Below are 20172 nucleotides of genomic sequence, written 5' to 3'. Positions count from 1 at the left end.
ACTGGCCCCTCTGGAGTGGTTTGGAGAATCGTTAATAAATCCATGCGGCTAATCACCTGGAGCACGGTTCATAGTGTTGCCCAAATGAGAAATGCCTCAGTGAGTTGTCAGCACCCGCAGTTTGGAGTACCTGCCTTGTAGCTTTCGGCTTGGGACTCATTTCAATCTATGCTTGTTTTCTCTGTCCATGGTTTCTTATATGTATGTTTCCATTATCTCTGGCTGCATAACAAATACCTCCAACACTTAGTGCCTCAAAGCAACAGTAAATTTATTGTCATTACAGGTTTTGGAGGTCAGAAATTCAGAAGCAGCTCAGCCCAGTGCCTTTAGTGGTTTGGGCTCAGGGTCTGCATTCAGATTAGCTGGAGCTGGACCAGCCAGGGGATCAGAGAAGCTGGGGGCCAGCAGGCATCTCTCTTTATGTAGTGTCCATGGTTTTCCATGTGGTCTCTCCACGTGGACTAGTTTGTGCTTCCTCACAGCATGGTGGCCTTGGACATTCTCCTTGGCAACTTGGGGTTCCAAAGGCGAGTGTCCCAAGAGAGAGACGAGCAGAAGCTGCATGGCCTTTACGAACCTCGCCTTGGAGGTCACAGAGCGGCACTCCTACTACATTCCGTTCACCAGTGCTGCCCACATTCAAAAGGAGGGAGCATAGACTTTGCTACTTGATGGGGGAGTAGCAGGATTCGCCTGCAACACAGGAAGGGTTGTTGTAGCTATTTTTGGAAAATATTGTTTGCTATCATGTACATCATGTCCTTTCCTATCAGCATTCTGATAAGCCTTTCATTGTACTTCCAGTCATCTGCTGTGTGTGAAGAGTGCCTACCTGTGATGTGTCCCCAGAGCATTTGACAGTTGAGAATGATTTGAGTTTATACAGACCCCCTGCTGCTCAGCCCCTCCCCAGCTCAGCCCTTAGAAGTCTCATTCACTAGGGGCACCTGGGTGGCTCAGTCGGTTAAGCCGCTGCCTTCAGCTCAGGTCATGATCCCAGGGTCCTGGGATCGAGCCCCACATCGGGCTCCCTGCTCAGCAGGGAGCCTGCTTCTCCCTCTGCCTCTGCCTGCCTCTATGCCTACTTGTTCTCTCTCTCTGTCTGTCAAATAAATAAATAAAATCTTTAAAAAAAAAAAAAAAGTCTCATTCACTATTGTTAAATCAATAAATCCCTGCTGCTTCTCCTGAAGCTGCCCACATAGAGTTCTGTAGATTCTTGGCCAGTCTGTCCTAAATCACTCTGCAGCTGTCTGTAGGATGAGCTGAGCTTTTGGAGATGACCCCCACCCTCACTCCGTGTTCATTTACATAAGCCCTTGGTTTATATTTCACATCATATCATTTCAAAATACTTCCAAAATTAGCGAATATCCTTCTGTTTTCACAAGATCTAGAAGGAGGCAGACAGCAACTTAATTTTATATGGAGTGTAATCAGCTTTTAAGATTTCCTTTTTAATTTATTTTAATTTAATTTAATTTATTCTGTTATGGTGTTCAGATTTTCTGTCCATAAAAGGTAGCACAAAAATATTTCTATAACATTTCTTTTAGGACAGTTGTGGGTTTTTTTTGAAACAAACACTTCTGAGATTTTTGTTTACACTAGCAGACTAATGAAACAATTAGAGAACAGCTTATTTAGATCGCAGAAGAACCCTCTAATTCAATGTGTTGGGATAATTTTGTTGTCCATAGGAATGCTTAGTGGAAATGTCAGGACAGACCTCCAGACTTAACATAAAATTAATAGTTCATTTAGGAATGTGTATACTTTGCATTAGTTGGATTTTTTTAAACTACAGAATGCTAGTATAAATTTATTGTGATGTTAACACCTTAGTTTGATTTTAATCGAGTTTATAATTGAATAGCTATTTAAGCACTTACTACATTTGAAGTTCTGATAAGTAGAATGTTGAAATTAGTAGGCAGTGATTTTCTGCTGTTTTTTCAATGTGATATAAAGTGGTAAAAGGATAAAGTTGAAAGATCTCAAATTTAATGAGGATAGCATTAACCCATGTAGTTCTATCAGTAGGTAAGTAAGTAGATGAGCAGTGATGTCAGTCTTCTCTTTGCCTCTGCTTTCCCTGGTTATAGCACATAATATCTGTTTCTGGAAACTCTTAAGACCTGCTCAGTGGGCCAGATGAGGCATGCTTTGGGGAGATAAACATTAATATTAATCTTCTCTTTTAGGTTTTGATTTTGGTGTGCGTCAGAATGGTGAACGGGTTAATCACGTCAACCTCCCTCCTTGGGCACGTAACGATCCTCGTCTTTTTATCCTCATTCATCGACAGGCTCTAGAGTCTGACTACGTGTCCCAGAACATCTGTCAGTGGATTGACTTGGTATTCGGGTATAAGCAAAAAGGGAAGGCTTCCGTTCAAGCCATCAACGTTTTTCATCCTGCTGTAAGTGACCCTTTTAAAAATATGCATTTACATAAGGCAAAACCTGAATAAAAGGTTAGTTGTTGCGCTGTTTCTTTAAAATACCCAAGTTATCGAAGACAGTTGGCAACAGCTTAAACTGTTGCCCAAGACTTTTCAGGCTTTATATTTCATCTCCTTAAAAATAACTAAGATGCTATTCATCGGGGGTTCCTCCAGACCATCCCCAGGCTGAATGAGGACTTAAAGACTTGGCAAATAGTCGTACTTACAGAAGGTTTATTACAGTGATGGATACAGTGCAAAATCAGCAAAAGGAAAAGATGTATAGGGCAAAGCTGGAGGACACCAGGCACAAGTTTCCAGGAGTCTTCTCCCAGTAAATCACAAAGAACACGCTTACTTCCTCCAGCAACATGTGTGATGTGGTCTAGCCGGGCAGCTCATTAGAGACTCGGAGCCCAGGGTTTTTATTAAGGGCTGGTAATGGAAACACTCTCTCTCTCACATGTACTGAAATCCCGGGCTTCCAGAAGGAGAGCAGGTGTTTAGTACAAGCCACACAGTTCATGCAAACAGTTTAGGCACAGTAAGCCACTCTTATCCAGTTAGGAAATGGTGGGAACTCTCCTGAAATCCATGTTGCCATCTACCAGCCAAGGGCAACCTTGCAAGCAGGCCTTTCCAAGGAAAGCAGTTTGGGCCTGCCACATAAGCTCTTTTCAGCACAATGTAAATTCCTAGAAGTAGAATTGTTACACTTTCACATATTCTTTTTGATGTTGTTAGATAGGCTACCTTTAAAAAAAAAAAAAGAAATCTTATCTATTAAGGAAACATTTCATTTGCTAGGCTCTGGGTGTGTGAAGGTGAGTAAGATTCAAGTGGGGACAGTGGGGCGAGAAGGAAAGTTGGGGTGGTTATGCCTACCCAGGTATGGTAGTGGGGTCCAAATGAGGCTCTAGAAGGAAATTCCTCAAGGAATGAGAGACAAAAAGGCAAACTATAGGGACAAAGCTATAGCCTAGTGTTGCCTAGTGGCTACTCAAAGACAGTGAGTACAGCACAGTAGCTATTAATCCACTGCATACAACGTTTAGCCTCTCTGCTTTCCTAATTTATAATTAAAAGGTAGGGTGAGACTGATCTTGGACTTCCACTCCAGCTACAGTTCTCTTCATAGGTTCATCAAGCGTTTATGACAAATGCAGCGAAAATGTGCACATGAACCCACAGTACTGCACTCAGTACCTGGGCTGATTTATGCCAGAGATCTATTCCTGAATAGTAGTTTTAAAATAAAAATCTCTTTAGTCCATTTCGCTCAGTAATTATTTTAAATACCTCTAAAATAACAGAAAATTCAACTCCTTAAGAGACTTAAGGTCTAGAAGACAGAGTAAGACAGATTTACTGATGACCCTGATAAAAGAAATGCTGTGGCAAAGTGTTTTGGAAAGGGAGAATAATACAGTTTGATGGGTGAGTAATAATTTTCTACGTAAGATTAGTATAAAGTAAAGGCAAAGCTTCAGGTATAATTTTTGACCTTCATTCATATTTGAGCTAAAACGTAACTTTAAAACCACCTAGGAATTTTGACATTAACCTCATTATACTCTGTGCCTATAATCCTAGCATATCTTTTCAATTATTCTTATGTAAAATTCACATTAAAAGTATCTGCATGCTGAAATATGCCACATAATTGTCATTTTACTGACAATTTTTGTCACTATTTCTTTGGGACTTTAGAACTTTAAAAAAGATAGTTTATGGGTGCCTGGGTGGCTCAGTTGTTAAGCGACTGCCTTCGGCTCAGGTCATGATCCTGGAGTCCTGGGATCGAGTCCCGCATCGGGCTCCCTGCTCGGCAGGGAGTCTGCTTTTCCCTCTGACCCTCCCCCCTCTCATGTGCTCTCTCTCTCTCTCAAATAAATGAATAAATCTTTAAAAAAAAAAAAAAAGATAGTTTATGCCATTTTTCTAGGAATTTGATAACATTCAATTCATGGAGCCAAAGAAAGTGCAGTGATTAAGGACACAGTCTCTGAATGCAGAATTGCGTTCAAACCCTCACCCTGTGACTCTGCCGCTTGCTGTGTGACCTTGGGCAAGTAGCTTAACCTCTCCGTACCTAAATGTACAAATTTGTAAAATGTGAACAGTAATACCAACCTCATAAATAGGGGAGGAAATTCATACAGGATATTGTCCACCATAGAACTAAATATAAATAAATGTTAACCTTTTTTTTTTTTTTTTTTTTTAAAGATTTTGTTTATTTATTTATTTGACAGAGAGAGAGAAACAGCATGAGAGGGAATAGGGTCAGAGGGAGAAGCAGGCTCCCTGCTGAGCCGGGAGCCCGATGTGGGACTCGATCCCAGGACTCCGGGATCATGACCTGAGCCGAAGGCAGTCGCTTAACCAACTGAGCCACCCAGGCGCCCATGTTAACCTTTTTAAGGAATGTAGAAATGCCTTTTGATCTTGATTCATTGCTCACTAATATATAAGGTTTGCTTAGAAACTGATACCATAGAGTGTAGAGAAACACTATTTTCAAATAAATTTTTTAAAGCCCTGGCTAGAGGATTATTCCAGTCTTCATCTGAATTTTTGAGTATACCAAGTCAAGCAGCCGTTAAGAATGACCATGCCTAGATAAGCATTTATAACAAGTATTTTATCCCTTGTGGCGGCCGCGGGGGTGGTGGCAGCGAGGAGAGTAGTGTTGAAGATTATTTAACTTCCGAAGAATCTTTGAGATTTTATTTTGGCATTTATAGAAAGGTTATGTCTAGATATGTAATGAAATATGCCTACATATGCCTGATGAAATGCTAAAAGCTACATTGTACAAGCCGGTACACACAGAACATGACAGATCTGTACCCAGCTCCTGACTGCTCGCTGTAGAAGTCAAGAAGGAAATGTACATCGCTCTCTACCTGACTCCAGGGGATGACAACATGAAGAAGAAAAGTGTAATAGCGCTCTTTACATTAAAGAGCTTGCAATTTTCACCACACTTTTTCAGAGTCACCCACAGTTTTCGTTAGAACCTAAATAATACTCTCCTGAACTACCTACCAACATCAAATCTTAACTTCATTTTTGCCTTTTCCTGTATATCACTTTAAACAGGTGACTTTTTCCATAACGTAGTATTATACATGAAGTCTTTTGTTTTTATTATTCCAACACTGGGATAAAGAAAAGGACCATGGCAAGTCCTGAATCTTCACTCCTCTTCCAGTCTGATTATTGCCCTGACCCTGCCCCCTGCCCCCTTTCTCTTCAGCTTCATGTCCTAAGAACAGTGCTTCACGGGAGGACGCCACTCTCTCTACAGTGTCTTGGTCAAAATGGAATACTTTGACTTTGTTTCTTATCCAGTCTTCCACGTCCTGCCGGAGAGGTGAAGCCAGCCTCCTCCATTGGCAGCCTCACCAAGATGACCGAGGGAGGCTGAAGGGATCTGCAGCACATCACAGCCTTCTCCCTGCCAACCTTCTAGTCCATTTTAGCTGTGTATGTGAAAACCTCCAAAGCAAACACAGAGACAGGAAATCAAGATTCATTGAATCCTCTCTGAGGATGCATAAGACATACGTGCGTTGCTCTTGAGCTTACAGAATGGAAATTGAAAGACTTTGCTTGGTTTTCAGTGATACTAGTGTTCAGATTCCTGACTCTTCTGCCCAGGGAAAATGCAAGAGATAGAGACCTCAAAAATCTAGGCTCCTTACTAATGTCTATATGTGTGTAAGAAAACATGCCTCAATAGCTGATATTCATAGACATCTCCAACATGGTGTGTGTGAGTGAAGGGAATGAAAAATTCTTTCTCTACCCTTCAAGATCTTCCACCTGGACTAAGAGTTAAATTTACGTAAGACAGGTTAATAGGAAAAAAACACCAGTTTAATTATGTGCACACAGAGGCTCAATAATGAAATCAAGACCTCAAGAAATGACCAAGGCAGGCAGTTTTTACACTTTTTAGACAAAGAGATGATAAATCTGTGAGGAATTGATAGGACAAAGAAAACTTAACTTTGGGAGCTTCAATTAGTAAGGATCTCTAAAGAGAATTTGGGCTGGGGTAGTAAATTAATGAAAAGTAACAAGTGTTGTTTATACAGCCTTTTCCACTCTAAATTTCCCATCTCTGGTGATAAGGATGTCTCTTTACCTCCTGCTATGGGGAGGGTACCTTTCACATGGGAAATTTATTTCCTGCTTTCAGGGGGACAGAGGAGGGTCTGGGTCTCCTTCTTACACAGGCTATCTCCTAAGTAACTTTTATTTAAAATAATTGATATGCTTGGGGTGCCTGGGTGGCTCAGTTGGTTAAGCATCTGACTCTTGATTTTGGCTCAGGTCATGATCTCAGGGTTGTGAGATCAAGCCCTCTGTTAGGCTCCATATGGAGCCTACTTAGGATTCTCATTTTCCCTCTCTCTGCCCCACCGCCTCATGTGATCTCTCGCTCTTGCTTTCTCTCTCTCTCTAATAAATAATAAATGTTTAAAATAAAATGAAATAAAATCAATATGCCAAAGTGCTCCATCTTTGGGCAACCTGCCCTTGGCCCCTACATGAGTTAGCAACAGAAAATTATCCTATGAAACCAGCCATTGTGTCTTCAGAGAAGAGTAATCAAAATCTTTCTTTGAGCATATTAATGTCAAAGAACAAAAGCGTATTTGGGTATCACATAATTTCAGGCCAGATACAAATGGCTTTGAACTTCTAGTCCTCATTTCTGCAAATTGAGAAAATCAGGGCAGGGCAACCCCTTCACCCTTCACTCTAGTTTTCTGACCGATATCTGACAGGCAGCTACAGAAAAAAATACATCCACTTGCTAATCTGCTTGTTATTTTGGATGAACTCAAGTGAAAATCTTGCTTATTTTTTCATCTGTCCTCATTGAAAGACAAGACCAAAGAAAAACCTCATTTGGATTTTTTTTTGCATTTTCAATTTTTTTGTTATGTTATGTTAATCACCATACATTACATCATTAGTTTTTGATGTAGTGTTCCATGGATTTTTTTTTAATTAAGGTATAATTGACATAAAACATTATATTAGTTTCTGATACTAACCGATCAAAAACATTTAAAAACCATTTCCATTTGAAATAGAGGAGAGTAAACTACTACCTAGAGAATAAAACAAGTTATTGTTTCCCCTCTGGTGTCATTGCCAATCTTGCTTTTTACATACCTCTTGTTCTCTTTTAATCTTTTACCCTTCAGACATATTTTGGAATGGATGTCTCCGCAGTCGAAGATCCAGTTCAGAGGCGAGCGCTGGAAACCATGATAAAAACCTATGGCCAGACTCCTCGTCAGTTGTTCCAGTCGGCCCATGCCAGCAGACCTGGGTCCAAACTCAACCTTGAAGGAGAGCTTCCTGCCGCTGTGGGGTTGCTAGTGCAGTTTGCTTTCAGGGAAAACCGAGAACAGGTCAAAGAAATTACCTATCCGGTATGTCATTTGATTTTCAATAGAATTCAGCAAAAGTTGACTCAACTCCGCAGATGTCAGGCCCCCTCTGAGGCTCTAGGGACACCACGATGAATATAAGGGTCCCGGCCTGAAGGTGCACTGCAGCCAACGAACCCAGACGCACACCGTTAACAGTGATATCCTGTGTGTGGTCATTGCTGTTAATGAGACAAGGTGGGGCTCTGGGGAGCAGGTCAGGCGGCCAGCTCCCAGAGGGCTAGTAGCAGGGAAAGCCTGCCGGGGCAGTGGCCTAACAGGAACCTGCCCACCAGAGAAGAGAAGCCATCCAGGACTGGAGAATGGTCTGAGCGTGGGCATGGCTGTACACACGTCCATGGCAGGGCCTTGGCCAACTTCCACCAAAAGTACTGACCAGAAGTGTGAATGTTTTGGCTTACAGTTAAGGGAGAACCTTACATATGTCTTTGGCCTCCCCCGATTATAATGGTAAAAAGTATTGCCTCTTAAACTGGGAAGTAGGCATAATTTTTACTCTGAAATACAAAAATAAAGCAGGCAAACCTTAAGAGTAAAATGGATTCTAACCCTGAGCTAAATTCTTCATCAGAAAAGCAGCAGAGGATGGAAGCCCGTGAATTATAAAATGTAAGGGTTTGTGGAGAGGAATGGCAGAAAATGAAAAGGTGTGGGAAGGAGGTTGGGAAGAACCTTAGTGGGGACATAAAGCAACACATCCCCAACTGCAGGAAACTGTGACCCATTTTAAGAGAAAATGGTTTTCATAGACCTTGTTTTGACAACTGTTTCTTAAAATAATGTTACTTAAATACAGTAAATGTAGAACACAGAAGACATGTAAATTCTTTATGCTCAGAGCTCACATATGTCAAATTTGCATGTTAAGCACAAACCAGAGTGATACAAGCAGTAAAATTCAAATTTAAAACATCAGTATGATAGTGTTGTTTTGCCAAAACCAGATCACCAATGTTGTGTTTCGTAGTTGAAAGCTATTCTATTCTATTCTTTTATCATGCCAAAATGATGTAAAAGCACATCCCTGAAAAGTAATAAATGCCATTTAATCTACACTATACTCAGTGCTAACTAACTTCGCAGTTGGTACGTGTAAAGATCTGAGCCGTGTGTCCGCTCACAGTGGGACCCTGGTACTGACCTGCCTCATTCCCATCTCAGGACCTTTGTGTCGACTGTTCCCTCCACCTAGGATGGCCTTTCTCCAGACAAGCCCCATTTTGCTGTCTCATTTCTTTCAGGTCTCTGCTCAGATATCCCCTCCTCAGTTCCCTGACCCTGAATCTAAGATAGCAGCTCCAATGTTCTCAGTTCTCTCCCTCCCTCTTCAAAAGAGCTTTCAGCACCTGATGCGCATGTGTCTGTTTATTTCTTGTCTGCCCCTCATCCCAGCTGGAAGACAACTCCATGAGGCCTGGGCTTCGTCTATATTTTCGTCGCTGTGTCTAGCAACAAGGAGCATATATTTCTATATGCTAAGTATGGGGGAAGCAAAAAAAAATTTAAATAATTCTTGCCTACAAAGGGCTTATAATCAGGTTGCTTACTCTTTGTTTAGAATTTAAGTTAGAAGTCATTCTATATTTACTACCTTTTTAAAAAAATCATACTTTTTATTTTCCTCTGTTTTAGAGTCCTTTGTCATGGATAAAAGGCTTGAAGTGGGGGGAGTATGTAGGTTCTCCAAGTGCTCCGGTACCTGTGGTCTGTTTCAGCCAGCCCCACGGAGAAAGATTTGGTTCTCTCCAGGCTCTGCCCACCAGAGCCATCTGTGGTTTGTCCCAAAATTTCTGTCTTCTGATGACATACAGCAAAGAACAAGGTAAAAGAAAACATAATGAGAATCACTCTAGGTGTATTTTTCATGAGATTTGATGTTTCCAGCTTATCTGTGCCACTATTTTATTTGTAAGTTTTGAATCCATGGTGAAAAATTGTTCAAATTTGTGGTTATTTAGTGCAAAGTAGGAATTAAACATACCACATGGGGGGGAAAAGGGGGAGATTAAATGCAGTGCCATTTGAAATGAGAGGAGGAGTCAGAGACAAGAATAAATGGTTATGTTCACAAGATGAAAACAATATCAGTCTTCTAGAAATGGACCTTTTGAGGCTCTTGACTCCCAGAACAGGCAGAGTTATTTGGCCAGCAAAGCTAGTACCTCAGAAGGGATAGTCATGAGATTAAAACAAACAAAACAAAACAAGGAAGTCATGATAGCCTTGAAAACAGGTTGTAAAAATAGGCATGCCTGGAAAGCAATCCTTTTCTCACCCTCTGTGCACTAACTTGCTAACAACAACACATGGAAAAGTGCTGTAATTACTTTATGGTTAATGTAATTAACCATTTCATTCAATGTAAAAGAACTCTCCCTACTTCCTAGGCCTGGGCTTGGGCACTAAAATCAATGAGGATGCTCGCCTGTTCATATCAGCTGTGTGCAGATGTGTCTAAAAGCCAGCGTGTGCACTAGATGCTTCCAGACAGTCACACTGTTTGGGTTTAAAATGATCTTTGACGCACTTCGCTCCTTGGGGTCCGTGAGCCTTCCACCACGTACAGCTTTGCACTATAAGGGTACAGTACCCATGCCAAGCAGAGGGCACTCAAAGAAATTAAGTGTGCTGGCTGGACCACAGTTCTTTGTAGACTTACTCTTGTTTATATCAGGAATCAATGATCGCCTTTATACTTGTTAGTAGTAAGAGAGGCTGCTTATCATTTTATCTAAATTTAGTGAATTAATAGGATCAGATAAATCTGTCTAATCGTAACTACTGTAATATCAGTGTTGCATTTAGTTGTGAGGTGTGTTACAAATAATTTACTACTAATAATACTTAAAGTACCAAAATGTGTCAGTAATTTACATTTAAAAAATAGAGTGGATTGAAGTTTGTTTCTGTTGAGCAGAAGAGAAAGGGCTGGTGTTACCGCTTGGCATGATGGGACTTAAATATGTCAAATGTAATTTTCAACCTATCTTATTTGTGCCACTATAGTCAGTGCCCTTAATAGCTGTGTTCATTCAAATTATGCTTTATTCCCTTGTAGAATGTATTTGGGGCTTGCCAACATCTAGGTTGTGTGGGGAAGTAGTATAATACAACAGATTATAATACACAACAGTATAATACAACAGATACAATGAGTTTGCATCCCAGCTCTGATACTGTAGCTGTTTGACCTTGAGAAAATTACTTAAACCTTCTAAATCCTGGCTTTTGATCTATAAGTCGGGAATAACAAAAGGATTGACCTCACAGGGTAATTTACTGTAAAGATTACATGAAATAATGTAGGGAATGCATAGTGCCTGACTCCTTCTAAGTGCTCAGTAAAGGTCCATCAGGCTGTAAGCACCCCGGCCCCCGGGGCCCCGGGGACTGTGCGAGCTCTCACTGCTGCACCCAGCATCTTACAGTGCACGAGAGGAGTGCTCACCCACCCCATACTGGCTTGTGAGAGCCCCGCTTGCAGAGGGGGGTCGGGTCACGTGCTACAGCTGCAAGGTGCCGAGCGCTGCTTTATCAAGTAACTGTATGGTTTTGCTGAGCTATACATGCACAGAACAATGTAACTGCGGCGGTTTTGATGACCTTAAACCCTTACTTGAAAATTGTGCCTCCAAGTTGCCTGAGATGCTTTTTTTTTCCAAAGTATACTTGCCTGGGTCTCATTTGAGCCACACCGTGTCAGAATCTCTGGGGCTTGAGTCCGAGCCTAGGCATGCTGGAAACACCCATTTTCGTGCAAACTCATGTTTAAGATTCACTGTCCTAGTAGGTAAAGGAGAAGTTTATTTTTCTTAAAAAAAAAAAAAGATGGTGCATCTTGTAAGTGATGGAATGAGAAACTGGGGGCAGTTACTAGATGTACTTCATTCATTGAGCACGTGGGCTATTGAGTGCCCACTATATGCCAGGCATTACAGAATGAATTTGAGAGGCCCTGAGCCTCATAGAATGTGGTTCCTTTCCCTAGCAGCTTATATTTAGAGGAGCTTTTATTAAGTGAGTATATTCCAGTTCCTTTATTGCCAAACTGATGTCAACATTTGGTATTGTACTCAACAAAAGAAAACAAAAATCTGTGAATTACATTTTCACTGTGCTGTTGATTCTTTCAACAAGTATGTATTTGTTTCATTCCCTTATATGTGGCCTTATTTTGCTAGGTGCTGGAATAAATAAAGCTCATTCTCTCTCCTTAAGGGACTTAAGCAATGCAAATTTCAAGGACAGCACCAGTTACAGCATTTATGCTGCATTGGCCACATTCAGCATACCAACAAGGCATAGATTATGAATAGTACTGAAAAGGGATGTCAAAATGTCCAAATCTTTATCCCAACGGACATAAAACTGTGTTGTAAAAAAGAGAAAGAGGAAAGGAGCAGGACCTCGTTAAATCAAAGTCTGCTGTGCAAAGCCCTGGCAGTTGACAGGATTAAATGGCGCCTTCCCAGGACCGCTGTTGCTTCTCTAGGGTAGCAATGTTTTTTCTAGTATTGATAGTTGTCCATACTGATTTGTCAGCAGGTGGTGGCTACAAAGTTATTTAAACAGTGTCTAGTTTGTATTTATTTTTAGAAGTAAAAGTGTCACAGAATATGACCAGAGTAAGCTTGACTATCATTGTCTTCCATAAAAATTTCTTAACAGACATTTTAGTACTAAATCAAATAAGCCCTAACCAAAACACCATGAGTGAAAAGGAATTAGTTCCACTCTTAGAATCCCATTAGCATTAAAGGAATAAAACGAACTTAAGTCGGTCTATCTTATGAATACAAAGATGATTTGCTCTGGAAAGATACTGTGTTCTGCTATGTAAACTTCAGCTTTTAACCCGCCATTTTGGGGGGCTGTCAAATAACAGTTGAGCGGTGGCAATCTGATACTTTTATTTCTTCTTCTTGAGGTGTGAGAAGCATGAACAGTACTGACATTCAGTGGTCAGCCATCCTGAGCTGGGGATACGCTGATAACATTTTAAGGTTGAAGAGTAAACAAAGCGAGCCTCCAATAAACTTTATACAAAGTTCACAACAATATCAGGTAAATGTTTTTACAAAGTACTTTATCATAATAATTAAGTGTAATGCTCTAGAAAGGAGTCAGACTGATAGCAGCTAGTCTTTAATATTCTGCAGTTAATCCAGTCCAGAAGCTTATGACACTGGACTTAGGCCTTGTTTACAGTGCTCAGACTTCCTGACTATTTCTATTCTGTGTCCCCAAAATTTGTCTTCTCCACAGTATCTCACTGAGACGGTATTATAATCATCTAGTCAGCATCAGCGATTGGCACAGTGTTGGAACAAAATCAACACTGCTTTCTTCTCAGTGTTCACGTGCCTTTTGTCACTGTGTCATTTTCTATAACCAGAGTGCCATCCTCTGTACCTGGTTTTTGCTAAATAGACTGGGTGTGTAGGCATCACAATGGGTTGAAAGAGCATCAGTCCCAACTAAAGCCCTCAGATCTGTGTTAGTGTCTAGGCTTTATTATTTACTCTGTAGCCTTTGGCGAGCACCTTAACCTTTCCAAACTTGAGGTTCTTTCCACCTCTTTGAAACTGAGGTAATCATACTCCCCACTACTCTCTCCTGAAGCTGTTGTAAAAATGTTTCCAATTGTATATATACTGTATATATACTATACACACACACACACTATATATATACACACACACAATATACACACACACAATAATGCCACAACTCTTTCCCGTACAAAATTGTATGTTAAACCCTCTTTCTGTGACTGTCTTTCTTTCCATGGGAAATTCTTTTGCCATTTCCTGACTCCCATTGCCTACATAACATCTCCTGCCTATTCATGTGCCCTAACATTTCCCCATTCCCTGAGCACGTTAGAAATGGAGTAAGTTGCTACTTGTGGGGATTTTTATCAGTGAAAGAAAGGAAGGCAATGACTTATTCACTTAACTCTCAATGTACCTGAAAAAATGGTTATCACCTTTTGTTATCTGGTTATCAGTAAACTAACAAAAGTAAGCAGCATAAGGACATTGGAAAACAACCTTATTAGAAATTTTAATAAGGATTTGAGCATTGCAGGGGCGCCTGGGTGGCTTAGTTGTTAAGCGTCTGCCTTCGGCTCAGGTCATGATCCCAGGGTTCTGGGATCGAGCCCCACGTCAGGCTCCCTGCTCGGCGGGAAGCCTGCTTCTCCTTCTCCCACTCCCCCTGCTTGTGTTCCCTCTCTCGCTGTGTCTCTCTCTGTCAAATAAATAAAATCTTTAAAAAAAAAAAAAATTTGAGCATTGCAAAATTACTTCTATCATGTAAAGTTTGGTACACAAGCATCATTAAAGGTGAAAGAACACTGTCATAAGTCCTTTTAGCAAAACAGGATTGTCCAGATTCTTTTAGCAAAATACTCTGTGATAAAGAACTTCCACTCAAATGACTGCCTGGATAAGAGCACCCTATTCCATTTTCATCCTTAGAAATATATTGTCCACTCAGTAGTTCTGTAGTTTGAGAAAATTCATCCAGGATGTTATCGTATTGAGGACCCACACTCAGATCTCACTTCTACGATCATGGTCTCATCATTAGAGATTAGAGTGCTGCCGTCTCTTTGCCTTCGCCTTCTGACTGATGTCATAATCGTGAAACCTAGTCCTCTGTCAGTTTTGTTCTCTTTTCTATTATCAGTAGAACATGAAAAATTCTGAATTCCCAGTTGTGTTCAATAAAAGCTAAAAGCAGAGTACTAAGCAGTGTCTCCAGTCTTCCTTTATATTTTCTTGAAAGATACCACTCTTTGGACAGTACAATCAGAAAACCAAAAGATGACAGTTTATTTCACAGATTACATTATCCTTCCAGGAGATCCATCATTCTGCATTTTCCTGTTTGTTTTGCTCTAGCAGAGTTGGGAATAATTGTTGAGTAGTCATGAAATAATTCCTACAGTGATGAAACAGCAAAATGTTTTGAGACAGAGGGAAGATGAAATTATTAAAACCCTGTAATGTAACTTAGGTTTATGAAAGGGTTCAGTAGACCCATATGGTAATTGCAAGACTGCATTTTATTCTATATATAAAAATATATGTATATATTTTTTCTCTTTGTTCTTTGGAAGACCTCTAAGAAAGAATAGAAGTCATGAAATAGTAATCCTTACAAATAGTTAGAACTATTCAAGAAAGAAATTCAAAAAATGAAATTGGGTCCAGTGGGCTCGGGTGATGTATCAAAAGTTAAGAAGAGCCAAGATGAAAGCAAGTAGTTTTTAAGGTAGCAGACACTTGAGGGGAAGAACCCAGCAAAAGACAGCTTGAAATTCTGAGAGCAAGGACAGGGTTCTGAGGAACTCTGGGTATGGTGTCAGGCTGCCCTGAAAAGCAGAGGGGCTTCCTCCTTTAAATCAGGAGAAGCACCGAGACGCTTGAGGCACAAAGGAAGGAAGGGGCTCAGATCTGTGGCTGATGACCTCTGTCTGCTTAGCACAGTGCAGCGTGAGGGGAGTGCGGGCTGTGGGACAGGTGGGACTGGAGAAGGGGCCCATGGGAGCTGAGGCGCTGGGGACCGGCGCTGGGGATCAGCTGGTGCCCAGAGCCAGAGGAAGACTTATTGGGCCAGAGAGTTGAGTGGCCTTGAATAGCACCTCCATGGTTAGGACTGAAGGGATTACAATCCCAAAGGAATAACCTGAGATTTTTTTCCCCACACTTATCTTTCTTTCTTCTCCTATTTAACCATCTTTAGAACTGTTAGAAGCAATACCTGTCTCTTTGTATGTACCCCAATTCCCCACCAAAAGCAGAAAAAGGCAAAAAAAAAGTAAAAATCAGGGAAATGTGTGAAACCACATACACATGCACATTACACACACACTTAACCTTGGATCTAGTCAATCCTGGATCATTTTGTTTAAATTTCTAAGGAACAAGTGGCCGTGTGTGTGTATGTGTGTACAGAAAAATGTAAAATCATAGATGATGATGTAATACATTTTAACTCGGAAACAGCCTTTAGACATCTGGCTTAACGTTACAGAGTATTATTATATCTTGTACATTTTTAATCGGTTCAAGTAGAATGTTTATTACATTTTGTGGCTGTATGTCTTTTAAATAACCATCAGGGAAGTAGAAACACTTCTCAAGCTTTCTGAACACGACGGTCTTTGGTTTGTCCTGCCTCACAGGTCACAACTTGTGCCTGGGTGCCTGACAGTTGCCACCTGTTCGCTGGGAGCAAGTGTGGGGTCATCACGGCCTACGCCAACAGGTTTACCAGCAGCACGGTAGGTCCTGGGCGCACTTCGTGGGCAGTTTAGGGTTTTCATGTTCGTGAGAAGAAGAAAAGGCTCCTGAAGTATAATTCATTGGTACAAGAGTAACTGAAAATGTTTGTGCTTCAATTTTTTGTTCTTTAATCTTTTTTTCACATAAGCTCTTAAAATGTAAAAGGTCACATATCTGACTCTTTAGTTTTAGGTTTACTAGGATCATGAAAATTTTTGAAAATAATTATAACAGTCCTATCTTTTGGTGTCAAAGATGTAATATTTTGAGTCATGATCTGTTTCGTATTTAGACTTTTTCATGACATTGTGATACTTGTTTGCCTGTGTTCTTGGTGTCGGCCTGAATGCTTAGGAGTACACTGCAAGATTCTGTAAAATTTGGAAGCTGAGAACACCTAATATTTAACCTTCCTACAGTCTCTGGACTATAGCAAAATCCAAGTAGCCCATCTTGATTTCCACCACTTACTGGAAGAAATTTATTTTAGCCATTTGCTGAATTTCCAGGATTTGAAAATTAAATTATAAAACAGTCTAGTGAAGAAAAGACATATTATGCAATACTTCTCTTAATTTACTGCTGTTCCTTTCTTGAATCAACTCTCTGTGGTGCTGTTGAGGATAAGTGGCAAATTTAGGGTGATAATTATCCTTTTCTTCTAGAACTGAGATAATTATCATTTTATTCTAGACCTTTCTTTTGCTTCTGCCCCCCCATTACAGTTTTCTCCATTATATTATTAAATATGTTCTACTGGATGAAACCAGTCTTCCTAGCATGGGGTGATGCTAGGTTCCTCTTACTTTTCTGTCCAAGTTTACTCCCTTTTAAACTCTTATTAAGGTTCTTTCCCATGATCCTTGGGGTATAAATGTGACCATAGTATTGTTTCCGTCTCTTAGCCTAAGATCCCATTAAAATGTTTTAAGCAGTTGTAATATGATCCAGCCAGCATTTTGGGAAGCCCACTGTAGGGTATGAGACGGGAGTCAAGGGTGCCAGCTAAGGGTGGGCTTTGGTGCAGGGCTCTTTGCAGGAGACAAGCATGTACAGGTTACTGCAGGACACTGATGTGTGTGCTCTGAGAATGAAGAGCACAGAGTGGGGGCCAGATGTCAGAAAGCCTGGAGTGTCTTCTAAAAGTGATAAATAGTTGCTCTTGAGTCATTTTTTTTCACTAATTAAATAGTATGGCCACCTCATCTTCATATAAATGAACACCTATATTTCCATTCTCTGAATCAGTGGTGGCCAGAGAGTATATATGAGGTTTATCTGAGGTGGTAGTATGTCATCCAAGAGCAATTTTTTTAGAAGATTTATTTATTTATTTTAGAGAGAGAGAGTGAGTGGGGGGAGGGGCAGAGGGAGATAATCTTCAAGCAGACTCCCCGCGGAGCATGGAGCTGGACACGGTACTCGATCTCATGACCCATGAGATCATGACCTGAGCCGAAACTAAGAGTCGGACACTTAACCGACTGAGCCACCCAGGCGCCCCTCAAGAGCATTTTTAAATGAAGTAGTCCATGGTTCCTATTTTGTCCATGGAAATTGTTTTCCGACCTGTCAGGGAATCTAGTAATGCTAACTCTTACAATCATTTTAAAGTATAAGATCTATAAAACCATCAACAACCACTATAGGGTTCCTATGCTGTGTTTACCCTATAAATAATATTCTTGATCATGGAGTAAAAAAAAATACACACACATAATGTGTGTGTGTGTGTGTGTATGTGTGTGTGTGATTAAAGCATCAAATTGCTGACAAGCTAGTAGGGAATTCCCAGGCCAGAGAGGTAAATAAGCAGGGGGGGCTCTCACCTGGAGGGCATTTGTCAGTCCTGGAGTACTGACACTGTCCTTGGACAGCTCTTGTGAGAGGAACAGATAACAATACCCAGGGACTGAGCAAGCTGGAGAGTTCCCAGGAGGCCCTTCTCCAAAGGCTGGTCCCTGAAGGACTACACCCGAAGAGTGAGGATGAGTCCAGTCAGGCCACCTCTTGTATGGAATTACAGCCTGGGCTGTCCCGATCTCAAGACTTGACTTTGGCTTGGGTGTCCGTAGACTGGTATGGTGGTCCAGGTCGTCCAGCAGAAACAAGGAAGATATCTGCATACTATTTCACAAGTAGAGGAATTCCTCCAAATAATTATTTTATTTTCATTTTTTTAATGATTGATTTATTTATTTTAGAGAGAGAGAGAGAGAGAGCTTGCGAGCAGGGGGAGGGGCAGAGAGAGAGGCAAAGAAGCAGACTCTCCACTTAGTGGGTAGTCAGAGGCTTAACTGACTGAGCCCCCCAGGCACCCCCAAATAATTTTTTTAAATGTAGTAACAAATACACAAAACCAAGCACACAAATTTACACGTAAGAAAATGAATATGTGAAAAAGTTAAATTTGGTTATAATAAAAGAAATGCAATTTAAAGCAACCTTGATTGACATTTAGAAGTTGGGAAATTTTCAGAGACTTAGAATATGAAGTGAGTCACAAACTCAAGTGCTGCAGAGCTCAGGCAGAAAAAGAAGGGGCTCAGGCCTTTTCCATCAGGGAGTTCCTTGGTCCCAGGTACCCTGAAGCACGGTCTGAAAGGGTTCTGGTCTCGGGCCTTTGGCCTTGCAGACGCCTGGCCTTGTGGGGGTGGGTCACAGTCAAGGAGAGATAGCAGGGGCTCAGACCTGGGACTCTGGGCCTTGTGAAAGCACATCTCCTCTCTGTGATTGTGTGTGGTTGAGCGTCACGTGTCCTAGCTAAACAGAACCAACTGCCACACGGCTGAAGCCAGTTGTTCCAAGAAAGAATGTGAGCTGGTATTGCCTGGTCATTTGATCCTTTTAGTGTAAAATATGTATTTTTATGTGAATAAAACCCTGGAATATAGCACTTAAAATGGATGAGCGGCAGCTAATATATCAACACAGATATATTTCTACAACGGTGGTGAACAAAAAGGCAAGATGCAAAAGATACCTGAAGAATAATAGCACATATAGAAAGTGATTTGTCAGCATGAAAAATCATACAATATGTTGTTTATGGTTATGGCAACATATAGTAGAACATATGTTCTATGTACGTGGAAAACAAATACAAAATTCAGGATGGTAGTAATTTCTGACAAGAGAGGAAATAGAACAGTACACAAACTGGGTAATGTTTAATTTTTTTCTCTGTTTAAAAAATCAATCATATAAAATATTAGGATTAGTTTAACTGAGTGTCAGTATACAGCTTTTTATTATTCTTATTCTTTCTACTTTTCTATATCCTTTGGAGTGGAAATATTGAAATACTTTAAGACAATAAATAGCTTAGTTTAATGAAAACAAGAGTCAAACCTTGTATAGACATCTGGCGTCTGTGAGCCAACGTGGCCCTTGGAACACCGGTTTGCAACCTCTCATTGAGAAAACCAATCTGTAACTATGGACAGGTAATGTCACTCTTGGTGGCATCATGACTTGGTACAATGCCTTTGGAAAGTACACTATAAAATTATTAGTATTCACTGACCCACTAGTAGGATTCTGGAAATTTATTCTAAAGAAATAATTCAGAAGAACTAAACTTTTACACATGAAGGATTTAATTATGGCATCTATAATTTGGAAAATACTAGAAACAACTTTAAATGTCTATCTGTAAAAATGCTCAAGTAAATTATGGTATATCAACTGTATAGAGTATTATAACACCATTAAAATCATCTTGAAGACAATGTCAAAAATAGAAAATGCTTATAGGAGAATGTTTAAACACAAAATATAAAATTACATGGATGGCAGTTATCATAACTATAAAAATATTTGTATGTATTTGGACCAAGATTGGACAAGAAGACAAAAAATGAAAAAGCATTTTAATTCTTGAAATTATGGACAATTAAACATGTTTTAGTGTTTAATTAGTTTTACTCTTTAGGAAAGAGTTGAACTGCAA

The 20172-nt window shown here is 40.4% G+C and overlaps 1 protein-coding gene across 5 annotated transcripts in view; it reads left to right on the top strand.

Moving 5' to 3' along the window:
- Nucleotides 1–20172, top strand: part of LYST (lysosomal trafficking regulator) — a 186678-nt gene that overhangs the window by 157413 nt on the left and 9093 nt on the right. For all 5 annotated transcript variants that reach the window (XM_078077736.1, XM_078077737.1, XM_078077739.1 and 2 more), the window contains 5 exons: nucleotides 2208–2425; nucleotides 7678–7908; nucleotides 9559–9748; nucleotides 12854–12990; nucleotides 16121–16219. In XM_078077736.1, the coding sequence (XP_077933862.1) occupies nucleotides 2208–2425; nucleotides 7678–7908; nucleotides 9559–9748; nucleotides 12854–12990; nucleotides 16121–16219 (875 nt within the window). The remainder of the gene's footprint in view (nucleotides 1–2207; nucleotides 2426–7677; nucleotides 7909–9558; nucleotides 9749–12853; nucleotides 12991–16120; nucleotides 16220–20172) is intronic.

The sequence above is a fragment of the Halichoerus grypus genome, chromosome 7 (genome assembly GCF_964656455.1).
Source record: "Halichoerus grypus chromosome 7, mHalGry1.hap1.1, whole genome shotgun sequence".
Classification (NCBI taxonomy): domain Eukaryota; kingdom Metazoa; phylum Chordata; class Mammalia; order Carnivora; family Phocidae; genus Halichoerus; species Halichoerus grypus.
Note: the sequence above shows the minus strand (reverse complement) of the source record. Positions and strands in the feature narration are given on the sequence as shown.